Genomic DNA, 13,358 nt, shown 5'->3' on the forward strand with positions numbered 1-13,358 from the left:
CTGGGGGCTCCAGGCGACTCCCTGCCCTAGCCTGGCAGGGGAGTGGGCTGGGCCTGTCTCTGGCTTTGGGGTGCCCGTGAGGAGCCCAGGTTAATTTGACCTGGAAACGGTAAAGAATCAAAGCAGCATGGCAGATCTATTGAGGAAGAGAAGAGATCAGAACCGAGCCCTCAGGGTCTTCACCGTCTCTCTGGACATTAGCAAGCATTCATCATGGCAAAACCTGGAACTCACAGAAATGTGGAGAAAAAGCAAAAGAGTGAATCCCTCTTGCTCTACATCATCCCATACCACAGCCCTTTTCCCCAAAGGAAAAATAATCATTGCACAGAAGACTCTTGAAATTACTAGATTTTAATAGCCATTTAAATCCTTTGCCTACAGCAATCTGCAGCATATCAGAAATCACATAGATATCCAACAACTTTTTCTGCCTTTTACCATGTAAAACTATCAGCATTTTTTCCCATCAACTCCTGTAGTAGAAACAATAACCAAGCAACTGACAGCAACTTTCTAATTTTCTAAAAGAACATCATTTCTTCTCTTACAAAAAGAGCAGAGAAACTAACAGGGAGGATCAAATACATACACAGTTCATAGTATCCTGGAGAAATAGTGAGAAGATGGCTCTCAGAAATACAAGCTTACATATACGTCTATAGGGGAGCCTCTAGAAAATGTCGGGTGCTGATACCCAAGGAGAGTCTCTAAAGGGACTGAGTGGTGACAGATGTCCAATGGCTTCCTCCTGCTTGTCTTGATGAGGACCATGCACGGCTTCACCCTCCACCAAACACACGTAATGCCTGAGACCAGGAGCCAGGTTTCTCATCCAGGTCACACAGCAGGATTAGCTACAAGTGTCCAGCAGCTAATTTGGGGAGACGCAGCAAGGAGCTGCATCTGGAGGGGGATTAACGCAGCAGAATCGGTCTCCAGAAGGTGCCTCACGGGCCGCAAAGTTAACTTGTCTGGATTTCTCCTTTTTTGTATATAATTTCACTGGACTAGGGGTTATAAATCATCAAAAGGAAATTACCAATTTTTACTTTTCCACACCACTCTACTCTAAAACGCATCCCACGTGAGCCTGAGACATCTGCTAACAATTCACATTGGCTAGGGAGTACACGAGCCCATACTGCACTTCACTGTTCCTTCACTTATCTCATTACACTTGGATCTGTTACACGTGTTTTCAATGACATTATCATTCACTGAATTCACAGAATTCATTACAAAGTTCATTATTTACATCAAAACGTTCAGCAGCGCACTGTAATAGAAAAGAGCCGAGACAAGAGCCTGCCCCGGCGTCAGCCCGAACGTGCTCGCTCGCACGCCTCGCCGCAGCGCTGTTGCTGACTCAGGCCCCACGTCCAAGAGACTGATTAGCTCCAGGAGTTTTTGTTTGCACAACTGTTCCAAAACTGCTGTCTTTACGCTGAGTTTTCACAAGACCCAGGTTTCACATCAGAGGAAACCACCCCGCTACGAGACCAGGTTCTACGCGGACGTCGTTATTCTAGACTGTTAAGGCATGACATAAGCACAGGAGCTGTTCAGGGATTTAAAAAAATCCACTCATCAGAAGTGTAAACATTTTGGACATACAGTCATTTAACTTTCACACATGAAGTTTTCTGGGTTTTTTTTCTGCATAAATCATAAGTTAATGAGCTACATAAACAGCACGTTAGCAAATGCCTGGAACATCAGGATTCTCTTACAACAACATCGCATGCAACGCAGCAGAGTCTAAGGGGTAGGAATATCGTAAGTCTCAGTCCAGGACATTTCTTCCTTCCTACACTTCTTATATATTTTAGATAAATCTCATTAACAACTATGTGCCAGTAACTTACATAGCATGGGCTGCCTAAAGAATTCCAGCGCGTTCCATGGCTAGCGTTTTGTAATTTCAGATCATTTCTACTTCACGTATAAGTAGAAAACACAGAGATTCTGTTCCCGTTTTTGCCTATATGTAGGTTGTTCAGTGATCCCTAGGTCCCCTCGTGTCGGTAGTGCTATAGATTTACGTATCAGTGATTTTGCCTTCCTCAGGGACTTTGGCACATTCACCGTGATTTGTACGAGATCCCTGAGAACTTATCAAAGCAATCAGTACGTTACAGCTGGAAACATCTGGCTCCGGCGCCGGGCTCCCCGCGGCGCTCACGCCTGTTTCTTGCTGTTCCCTGCGCTGTGCAGCAGCGCCAGGAACTCGAGCATGAGCTTCGCCGTCTTCCTGGGCCTCTCCACGACCACCGAGTGCCCGCAGCTCTCCAGAATAGACACGTGGCAGTCGGGAATGGCTTTTGCTAACATGTCGGCTCCAGAAACATCCAGGACCTGAACGACAAGGGGAAAAAACAAAATTTAACACCCCCCCCCCCGAACAGTAACTGCTGGCGGGTGGATCTCGGTTTTACTGGCTGTTGCAGAAACCCCAGCGGACTGCCCTGGCGAAGCCGCGCGCGAGGCTGAGCGCCAGGACGCGCTCCCGCCGCGGGCTCGCGCACCCTGCACCGTTGCGGCGCTCGCTGCCCCGTCCCCGCCTGCCCTGGGGGCCCGAAAGCGGGGGCTTTTGTGCATTTCCATGGCCCTGCACGTGCTTGCGTCCTGCCTCTTCCCTCCTCCTCAAGATCCGCCCGCTCCTCCCTCCTACCTATCCTCACGTGTAAACACCGACCCGAGGCTTCGAAGCCCCCAGCTCTTACCTTGCCGCCTGCCCACGGACTGGCGCGTTTCTCCCTAGTTGCCAAGACAACTCTCTGCTCCGCTGGCAGCCCCGCGCCCACGCCTGTGTCCGCGCGCCGGCGCTGCCTCCGCCGGCGCCTGCCCGCTCCTGCCCACCGGCCCCAGGCAGTTCCCAACAGCTGAACCTCAGCCTGCTTCTCCCCCCATCTGCCCCGGGCTGTCTCTCCTCCTGCCTTCCATCACCCCCAAGCCATGCTCCAGGGCGTCCCACGAGCCGACTCGCTGCAGAGCACCACAAAGCGTACATGGCTGCGCGCGGAGATGCGCTCCTGGTCCTCCCGCCGAGGAGGCCGAACGGGGAGAGAGCAGGCGAGGCAGGGGATGGATGCATACCTGGTCCTGCTTCCCCCAGATGACCTGCGTTGGCGCTTTGATCTTGCTCATGTTCTCATGGAGCGAATGTCTGGACTTTTCATCCACAATTTCTAGAAATACTTGTGTGCACAGAAGGAAAATTAAGTCTTTCACGAGAAGGATGCTTTCCCCTTCCACGCAGGGGACAACCCCCATCCATGCTCCCCTGGGCAGGCTCCCAGCGACAGCTGTGGGAACCAGCCTGAGGAAGAGGAGCCCATGGGAAGGGGAGGCCAAGGAGGGAGAACCCAGTAGTGTGGTCTTTGCAAAGGTCTCACTCTGCACCACAACTGGGCTCCAGTACAGAGAGATCCTCCTCCAGCCCCATCTCCTCACACATATTAGCGATAAGTAGACTAACTTGGAGGATGAGGGTGAAGCAGCAGCCTCACCACCTCTGTAGGTGGTTGTGGGTTGCTATCAGGAATTAAAGTGCTTCTCAAAGGTATTAATCATGTTCTTCCCCACACCCAGCAGCAAGGGCAAGGGAGCTGGGGTGAGGAGGTCTGCTGGGGATGGGGGCAGCAGGGATCTGCCCTCTCTGAAGCCCTTGAGGTAGGGCTTGCACGCCTGGCAAGGTCCGTTCTGGTGACACACTTACGTTTCCGGTAGAAATCATTGTGTGGGATGCGAACGTCAACAAGGCCCTGCAGGATCTGCAAAGGGAGCAGAGGGAAACCATCAGAGGGACAGCCCTGCGCTGGGAGAGCCGAGAGGGTGGCGCGCGGCCGGGACTGGGACCACGCCAACAGCTGGCATGTGCCTTGCACAACGGGACCCCAGTGCAAGCTCAGTCAGAGGCCACATCCTAATAGGAGGGTGCTGCAACAGCGCTTAAGTAACATGTATTTCAATAACCACTATTTCAGTCTTCTTAATGGCAGAGTGAAATTTTCCAAGGCCAGCGGTACACCCCAGCAGACTGTCTTAGGAATGACTGTGCTTTTCTTCCTTTTTTATTCTTTTGCCAAAAATGGTCTTGGCATTACCTTACATTTTTCATATCCTCCAATCTGCTCATCCCAGACTTCCTAAGGAAAATCAGCTTAATAGCAAGCCCCTTGCCAAGTTCCTCTAGCCTCACAATGAGGCAATTAACATTTCCATTACTTCTACTAAAAAAGCAACAAACAATCCCCTTCCAGACCGGACAATAGTCTTCTTACTTATTTATTTAACGCTTCCTGCCAGCCATATTTACTAAAAACACTTCTACTTCCCCGCCAGCCGCCAACGAACTTGCATGCTTCACACATGGAAACTTCAGCTAACGCTGCCGTGCTGCAGTGGGAAAAGTGAGATTAAAGGGAAAGTTTTCTGAGCCATGGAGATACTGGAAAGATGAAGAAATCCCTGCCAGGGGTTCCCTAGCCCATGTGCGGCAGACAGACACACAGTGATCCCTGGGCCAGGAGGACACGGAGACCTTGGTCCATCCCCACTGGTATTTCTGCAGGTGAAATGAGTGCCAAGAGGGAACAGAGACTCCTGCCAGAGAGAACTGCTGTCAAGAAATAACCTTTTGAACAAGCTTTGCTTGTAAGCAGAAACCTAGAGAGGGCAAAAACACACAGATCTGTTAATACTCTCTAAACACTACTAAAAATAGAGCCAGACTAAGGTCTCCGAGTTGCCCATCTCTGCTAGAACACTTGCGCCTGCAATAAAACTGAAACCTGCCATAACTAACAAGAACCCGACAGCTCCAGTTCCGCTGATGCTCAGGAGGCTGCAGAGCAATTGTCACCCCCTGCCTTCGAACGTCCCCTTCCTACCGCCGCTCCCGGCCCAACCAGCTCGGGTCTCTCACCTGCTGCGGCACTTTAAAGCGGACGTAAGAGCACAGCTTCAGCATATCCGCCATCTCCTCAGGCGTCGAGGGAATTAACGGGATCCTGTCGATGCACTCGGACTCTTGCAGCTCCCGCAGCTGCTTAATGAATTTGGTGTCAGTCGAACTCGGCAGGCCTGAGACAAACGAACAAGCACATGCAAGCGCCAAAAGCCAGCAGAGACCACGACAGCCCCTGCGGACAGGGCTCAGGTCCCTGGTCTCCCTGCTTCCTCGCCCATTCAACAAAGAAATGGAGCAAAAAAATCCGTGCGTGCAACAGGCTTAGTATTTACCCAGTGACAACCCAGTCTTCCCTGCTGCTCCCAGTTTTGACGCTGCTGTGCCCAGTGGTTTGATGCAACATAAATCTACTCTATGTATTTTTGCCCAGTGGGGAAAGATGTTGTAGCAGCTTTACCTCAAAGCTCTTCGTAAAGCCCACACCGAGGTTACACTTGCACTAACACCGCAAGAGTCAGCCAAAACCTCTCCCAGAGAGGAAGGGAAAAATCTCGTTGCTCTGCAGAGCGGCACAGACGGTAACTAGGGAACGTCTCATTTTGCTTCATCACTTATTGTAGAACCATGCTTTCCTTGCGAGGGTGGGGAAGGAGCTGGCACAGTGACACGGGGGTAGCAAAGTCCTCCCGACAGAAAAGCCCCTGCACAACCTGCGTCCCATTTGCTGCGTTTCATCCACAGGCTCCTCCTGATGTGTCGGGCCAGGCAGCAGGCCAGGAGATGGAGGTGATGGAGGGTGAGTGCTGCATGGGCACATGAACCTCCCACAGGTCTGGGCATGGCCTTGAAGCCCTCTTCCCATGCAGGGGGCCCAAATGCAAGAGGACCTTGTTCTCTGTGTCCTGCACCCACCCCAGCAGCAGTAACACTGTTTGCACCAGCTTTAAGGTCCATTAGGGCTCCCAGGGAGGAACAGCAAGACCCAACCAAACCTGACTGTCTGGGTTCCTCCTCCAGAATTGAGAGACTACAAAGGTGCCATGGTAAAATGTCTGCCACTCCAAGCAAGAAAAGCACTTTCTTCAAGACCACGGGCTGTCCCATCTCCCCTCGTCTCAGCTCTAAGCATGGGTTTGGGCACAACGGAGAGGACTCCAAAGCTCTGGCAAACAGCAGCCAGGACAAGCCTGTGATTTCCTCCTAGGTGCTCTGTGCCCTACAACTGTGTGCTGCCAGAGATTTTAAGATTACACATACGCACTATTTTAAAACGTGCTACTTAACATGCAAAGTCTGTTTTGCAGTCGGCATCGCCCTGGGCTTTTGCATGAACTCCTGCTTGCTCTTTCCATGTTTGGTCTTTTGTGTATTACGCACCTGCAGGACATATAAGGGTCAGGCTGCAAACCTCGTCTGGGTACTGAGCAGCATAAACTCCGGCGACATTTCCTCCCATCGAAGTGCCAACGAGATGAAAGGGCCTTCTGTTCAGCTTGATGCACTCAACAAACTGCAACGGAAGCAGAACGGAGCATTGTTGGGCAAGAGGAAGCCTCGGCATGGGGTCGTTAGCGACATTAAGCGCAAAAACTAGAGATTGGTGGTTCTGGCACAGGCCTGGATAAGGCAGTGGGGGATACGGATGTGCACAGGGCGGGGGGCTCACAGAGCTCAGCCTTTCCCAGCAGAGCGCTGCTCGCTTCCAGCGTGCCGTTAGCGCCTTCCAGTCACGCACAGCAGCGGAGGGTGAAAACCGCCCGCGGAGCAGGGAAGGCTGGACAGGATTCGGAGACACCCCGGACTGAGGCCGTGTAACCACACGTCGTCTGATCCAGCACCAGGAGACAGCGCTGGGGCACAGCGGCAGAAGCCCGCTCCCAGCTAGGACTGAGTTGTGGCCCAGGAGCACTGCAGGACTGCCTCCAAGGAAAGCCACCACTGCCCCCGGCGAGCCTCGAGCCGCCCCCCTTGAACTGATGGGAGCAACGGCAGCCCAGGGCCATGAAGGGCCCCGCTGGGTGCGTCCTGCCCATGTGGCTCACTTCCAGAAGGATCCCCAGGGCATTGCAAGGTCTTCATGACACACGTTGCACCACTGGAAGCAGCCAACTAACCCCCAAATCCCTGTGTCATTCTCCAGACAGAGCCCCAACGAGACGGGGACCCCTTGTTATGATGAGCTGAGCAGACAGACAACAGATGAGACCTCCTGCTGCACATGCACCAGAGCCAGAAAAAAGCCACCAACGCCCACATATTTTGTGTGCCGTGCTGTGCACAACATCTGCAACCCTCCCGAGCAGAAAAATGCACAGTCTTCAAACACAAGGTGGTGGCAGAAGACCGTTGTAGAGCAAACATCTGCTACATTCCTTTCCCAGTCTCACCCCTCCTTCCAGCCCCAAGTTTCTTAACAGTTAAGGGGAAGAAGGGCTTTCTAGGAGCTGGGAAAGCCGCCAGTGCCTGGTCTGGTCTTGCCACCTCTCCCTCTGACAGACCAGCACTGCTTCCTGACTAGCTGATGCTCCCAGAGCAAGGAAGCCCATCCTCATGCAGGTGTAAAAGCATTAAGGTACACAGAAATCCAGGCCCACACATCCTGCATCATGTAGGAAGCTAAGCAACAGGGCACCAAGGAGAAGGCCCACCTGGAACCCAATCTGGTGACAATACTGAGAACAGCAAGCAAAAGCTTGGCACTTTGTGCAGAGCTGAAGGTTCAGTCCTATTTATCAGCTGCAGCAGGAGAAGAAAGTGAGAGACCTTTCATTGCTGGTGGTGGGAAAAGATTGTATGAGACAAGGACTGAAGACACGCATGTTTGCATGTGGTTACCATAGGAGAAGGATGGGCACAGCACTTTCCCCTACACAAACACATGGGGACCTTGCTGATCTAGTCATCCCCCTACACTGTGTATTTGTGTGCTGCTAAGCCATTGCACAGCTAAAAACAGGGGCCCATTTTATACTCCGTGCTCCCAAGCATAGAGGAGCTCCCCTCTCATGCAATGCTCCCCGTCTTTATGTGTGTGTTTGTGTCTGGGATACTAATTCCAGCTATGATTTGCACATACGGCTTTCTGGTGATTAAACTGAAAAAAATCAGGCATGCTTCAAGCATTAGGGACGAGCTGGCTAATTGATCACGTATTCTGGGTGCAGCCCTTGAAGAAGTGACAGTTCAGTTTTCTAAAGCTCTGCAGCCTCCACGTCCTGCTAGAATGCTGCCGTCCAGCTTGCTAAGAAAGAAAAGGGGAGAGAAGTGCATGCAAACAGCCACAGCGCAGACTCAAAAGGGATTAATGCAGGGCACAGAGAGCCAAAGTCACACCAGGGCAGCAAAGCAGAACCTGCACCTGCAGGTTTCAGGAGAATGAAGCAACAACAGCTTCTCAGATGCCACACCTATGTGGCACCAGCCCTCAACACCTGGCCTCTGCTCGGGGGACAGCAAGGTTTCACTCTACTTCAGAGAGATAAAGCAGCCCCATCGCTCTTGGCACACACTGCAAAGGTAAACAGGAGGAGTAAGACAAGACTATTGCTGGGGCTTTACCTGGTGTATTCTTTTAGCTTGCCCATTAATGGAGTAATCATCTAACGATGACCGAGTTGTACCTTCATGACCAGGCATGTCAACGCACACCAAATGCAGATTCTTCGGGAGGAACTGCAGAAACAAGACCCAGGCAGTTAGACCAAAGGGGAACCCCTGTGAAAACCAAGGGAGGAAGGAAGGAAGGAAATTGGTGATTACAGGTGGCAAAAGGGGGCTCGCTTTCCTCCTAAAAGCCCTTGGTTACTCTTGCACCAGAACAAAACAGCTCATGCATCAAGGACAAAGTGATGAGAAACTATGGGCAAAACTCACTTCCCATGAAGGAGGCAGGTACATACCATTCTTGCCCTGGAGACTTGCACATAATAGGGGTGAAAAGGATCCAACAAACAATGAGCAGAGAGCACAGGAGGGTTTCTGTAGCATGTTAAAATGGTCGCCCCAGACTGTATCCATGCAGTATGCAGCTGTTCCACCCCTGCATCACCATCAACCCCAGTAGCATTGATTCCTGCTAAGTACTGACAGGAGAGAAATGGAGTCCCACCTTGACTATAGACAGCCACATATCTTTGTGGGCTGAGAACCCATGCAACATCAGGATAGATGGTCGGTATCCAGGTCTCCCTCTATAGGAATAACAAAACTGATAGTCATCGTAGTTTGCATATCTAACCTGCATACCCAAGGCTCGACGCCAGTACCTGGAAACAAGGAGAAAATAACACCAGTGAGCAAGGCACGATGGGACGGCGGGAATATAAACCAGGTGACAGGCCCATGCTCAGCTACAGATTTGCTGGCTACCTAAGACTTGTTAGCCAGCTCACGCTGGCTTTGGTTTAACTGCGACTAATGCTGAGCATCTGGTTACCAGGCCAGACCCTTTGCTTACAGGCAATGGCTCATGGAGATACTCCATTTGTTAAAAAAGTTGCAAAAAACCCTCCCAAATAAGCAAGGTGCAAAATATCCTTAAGGCAATGGAAATGGGCCAAAATGACAACCCTAGAGCTGACCCCTGACATCTGATAGAAGGAAAAAGGCTCAAGAGAGAAAGGTAGCACACACAGAAAGGCAGTGTGCAGGACAGGGAGGCCAAGGGAGGACTCTTGTTCCAGGTGGGTAAGACAGACAGATCTGTCATAGATTTGTTTGGGCACATCCTTGCAGCTCTGTGGCCATGAGCCCTCATCGCACCATGGGCAAGGGTACTGGATCCCAGCAATACAGAACTGTGACTGAGGAGCGTCGCAGAAACCAGTTTTCCCAATGCCAACTGGATGATCTTTAAAAACATGTTTACACACACAAAGGACCAGACGTGACCATCCACAGAGTCGAACGCCCTAGAAGACATCAGGGCTAAACCCAAGGAAACCAGGGTTATCCCCCTGAGGGGAAAACGGTAGACAGCTCCCAGAAAATGTTTGCAACCTGTGTAAAGATGATGCAGTGAAACTACTGGTCAGAGGGGAGTTGGGCAAAGATTACTGGTGACACTTTGAACACACGCTGTACACATGCAATTCAAGACTGAGGTACAGGGTACTTCTGTACTTCCTCGAAGGTCCAAAGTAAGGCTTGTCAGCATGCTGTTAACATACCGGGCTGCTCCTGATTGCCAAGACCCTGGCAAATACTTCTACGCACAATATCAGAATTATTTGAGACGCAGCAGCAAGGTCACCAACACTGTGTTGGGCCGTCCTAGCTCTCTGCCCACTCAAAGCTTATGCATACTGCAATCCTCTTTTATCTTAATCTCTTTTTTGAGGGAGTTAGAGGGGCTTAAGTAGCATCCAGGCTCCATGTTGGTCCTACATAGAGAGGTGAATTTCTCCCTGAATAAGTGACTTAAGAGTGTTCGCCTCAAAGACACCGGTGTAAACCACTGATGGGCAAGTTGATAACATTTTTAGCAACTGATCCTGATGGATCAATTCAGGAGAAGACAAAATAATCTGTGCAAAGCTGAACTGATCCCTCACAAGGTGTTAACACGCTGAGCCATGGCAGCTAAACTGATTAACCGGTTAAGGCAGAAGAGGACAGATCTCCTGCCTGGGGTCACTGGGGCAGCTGCCGACATCACGCACTGCCCGGAGAGGCATTAGCAGCGAAGGAGGGGAAGGAGGCGACCAGCTGGAGAGGACCCGAAGTGACCTGTGCACACACCAGCCAAGGAGACGCACGCCCGGCGGCGGGAGGTGTGAGGCCGGAGGAGCTGCTGCGGCCGGCAGGACGGACCACCCCACCGCAGGCTCTCGGGGAGGGGGGCGAGGACAGAGGCCTCCTCCACGGAGCAAACGCAAAGAGCCCACCAAAAAAAGGGCAGATCCAAAAAGAAGCAAACGGAAAAGAAAATCTTCTCACCAGATGCCTCGTAAGAAAAGAGCCGTGCACGCTCACAGAACAGAGGGGTCTCAGGGATCCCCACAACACAGCCAGACGCTGCCAGCAAATGCTGTAAGAAAGGTGCAGGCACTTGCCTTTCAAAACAAAAAAACCCCGCGGGCCTCTGCTCACACACCGCCCCTTCAGCCCGACACAGACAGACCTGCGCACGCTGTGCTTCCACTCCGGCCCCGACTCACAGCCTTAAAGGACAACGTTACAAGTTGGCCTCCTACTCAGCCTGACTCCCAGGAGCTCGCTGGCCTCAGCCTCCTTCTCTCTGTTTCGCAATCCTGACTCACGTGTCTCTGAAGGCTTCGCTGCAATCGCACTCGGAGATCAGTCTCGCGAACAACTCGCCTGTCACTTACTAAAGCAGCGACGGCTGGACCCCCATCCTGCCTGCTACCGACCGGCTCCCGCGCCCCAAGCAGCGGCCGCCACCGCCGGGACACCCTGCCCGGCCACAGCCGGGGCGTGCTGAGACTTTGCCCACGCGGGAGGAACCCGATTCTTTCCTTTGTAGGAGGGAAAGCAGGATGGAGAAGCATCCCGGCCCCAGCTCTCGTGTCCCCGCCGCAGGCGTCTGCAGCGCCCGCCCTCGCTCGCAGGCTGGTGCTGTCCCGCGCGCGTCCCGGCGCGGCGCGCAGCGGGACGGACCTCCTCGTCGCGCCCGTGCCGCCGCCGGGCTTCAATCGCGCCTTCCGCCCCAGCTCCCAGATTCCCCGACTGCAGGTTCGCCAGCAGCTGCTCCGCCGGGGGAGCGAGCCGAGCGGAGCCGCGCTGCCAGCCCGCGCCCGCCACGAGCCCCCGCAGGGCAACGGGCAGGGCGCTCGCCGCCGCTTCCCGCGCACGGACGCGGCCCGAGAAACCGAGCGCCTGCCTCCCGCTCCGCGGGCGCCGCGCGCCCATTGACTCACCAGTAGTAGATCCTGATCAGCGCCGAGGGCCACAGGAGGAAGGAGGCGACGAAGGCCAGGATGGGGATGGCCAGGGTGCCTCCGGCTATGACGAACATGTTGAGCACGTCGAGGTCCATGGCGCTGCGCTCGTGCAGGAGGCGAAACGCAGGGGCCGGCAACAAGCCGCCGCGCGGCGAAACCTCCGCTGCCTGGAGAGAGCAGCTGCAAGACGCAGAAGAGGCTGCTCAGGCGCGCAGCGAAGCACCCTTCCATTTCAAAACTGGATTATTTCTGTAAATACTGTAAATGTTCGCACTAGACACCTCCGTAATAAAACTACATATCATTTCCTTCTTTAAGCCTCAAAAACATACTGTGATTTATTTAATTAACATTTTGTAGAAAGATCTTCCCTCTCTGTGCAGGTTGTTCATAAACAAAGATTTTGTGCAACAAATAAACCTTGGATCTGAAAGCAGGGTTGCACTGCTCAGTCACGTACCTGCGAGCACCTTTGCCTTTTGCTATGTCTCTAAAATGAGTAAAAGATAATCACAGAAAATTGACATCAATATTTTTGACCTGTAACAAAAGGAAGCTTGTATCCAGGACAAAAATATGGGAAAACACAGACCCTCTCCGCTCACCCCCCAGATCTTTCTAAAAATTCCCATAAATTTTCAGATCATCTATCTTATCTATCAGTCGGTCTGCAAGGAAAGCCCGGAATCACCTTCCCCTTTAAGCAAAGAGGGACGTCTCTGGCTCCGTCACTTGGAAACCAAAGCAACGAGGCTTTAAAAAGCCCAGCTTACCTTGCAGAGATCCCCCTTCCTCTCGGTGCCGGTCCTGCTCGCTACGGGCAGTAACGGTGCTCCCAAAAAATCACTGGAACAGAAAAAAGGCAAAATTAAGCTCCTGTTATTTCTCCTTCCAGGTGCTATAGCCGAGAGAGACGACAAGTTTGGGATATTTAAGCTACCAGCTTCCCTTCAGGATACATCACATCTACCCTCTGACCAACCTTTCCCCTATTTATAGTCATTTATGCAATAAAGCAAAATTAGGGCACTTGTTCCAAGTAGGAACAAAGTCCAAGCTGACATCCCAGGCAAAGCGAAAGCAAGCCGAGCACACAAAAGCTCTCCAAGGAGATAGAAATCATCCACTTAAAATGCACTATGTACTCGTGCCCGCGCCTCAGGAAAATTCACAGCAGCGGCTGAACTAGAACAAGGGAGCGGGGTGAAGCAAACGGAGATCTTAATTGTGCTTAAAATGATTACAGTTATTAAAACAAAGCGTGTTAACTAAGCTCCTTCCCATTCCCTTCCTGTCTGCCTTAAATTTCTTTCTCCAGAGATGTACGGTGCTCCAAAGCCCTTGCATAAATTAGGCTGCAATGTGGCGCCGTCACAGGAAATTATTGCAGATCCAGAAAGATTAATTTGGTAGCGGCTTTTGTCAAGCGGAATAAAGCCGTGGGCGGATCAGGGCAGCCCGCTGCCGCCGTGCCGGGGCCGGTGAAGGCTGACGGGCTCTTGGAGAGGCCGGCAGCGATGCCAAGGCCGACGGGGAGCACC

The 13,358-nt window shown here is 52.3% G+C and overlaps 1 protein-coding gene across 1 annotated transcript; it reads right to left on the reverse strand.

The window, feature by feature from the left end:
* Positions 1-338: 338 nt before the first annotated feature.
* Positions 339-12,625, reverse strand: ABHD6 (abhydrolase domain containing 6, acylglycerol lipase). Its single transcript, XM_062585515.1, has 9 exons — positions 12,591-12,625; positions 11,794-11,997; positions 9,024-9,180; positions 8,474-8,587; positions 6,293-6,425; positions 4,931-5,088; positions 3,722-3,776; positions 3,100-3,200; positions 339-2,358 (listed from the first exon to the last, which is right to left on the reverse strand). The coding sequence occupies exons 2-9, from the start codon at positions 11,910-11,912 to the stop codon at positions 2,182-2,184; spliced, it is 1,014 nt and encodes a 337-aa protein (XP_062441499.1). The 5' UTR covers positions 11,913-11,997; positions 12,591-12,625; the 3' UTR covers positions 339-2,181.
* Between the last annotated feature and the right edge of the window lie 733 nt (positions 12,626-13,358).

The sequence above is a fragment of the Rhea pennata genome, chromosome 12 (genome assembly GCF_028389875.1).
Source record: "Rhea pennata isolate bPtePen1 chromosome 12, bPtePen1.pri, whole genome shotgun sequence".
NCBI classification, from domain to species: Eukaryota; Metazoa; Chordata; class Aves; order Rheiformes; family Rheidae; genus Rhea; species Rhea pennata.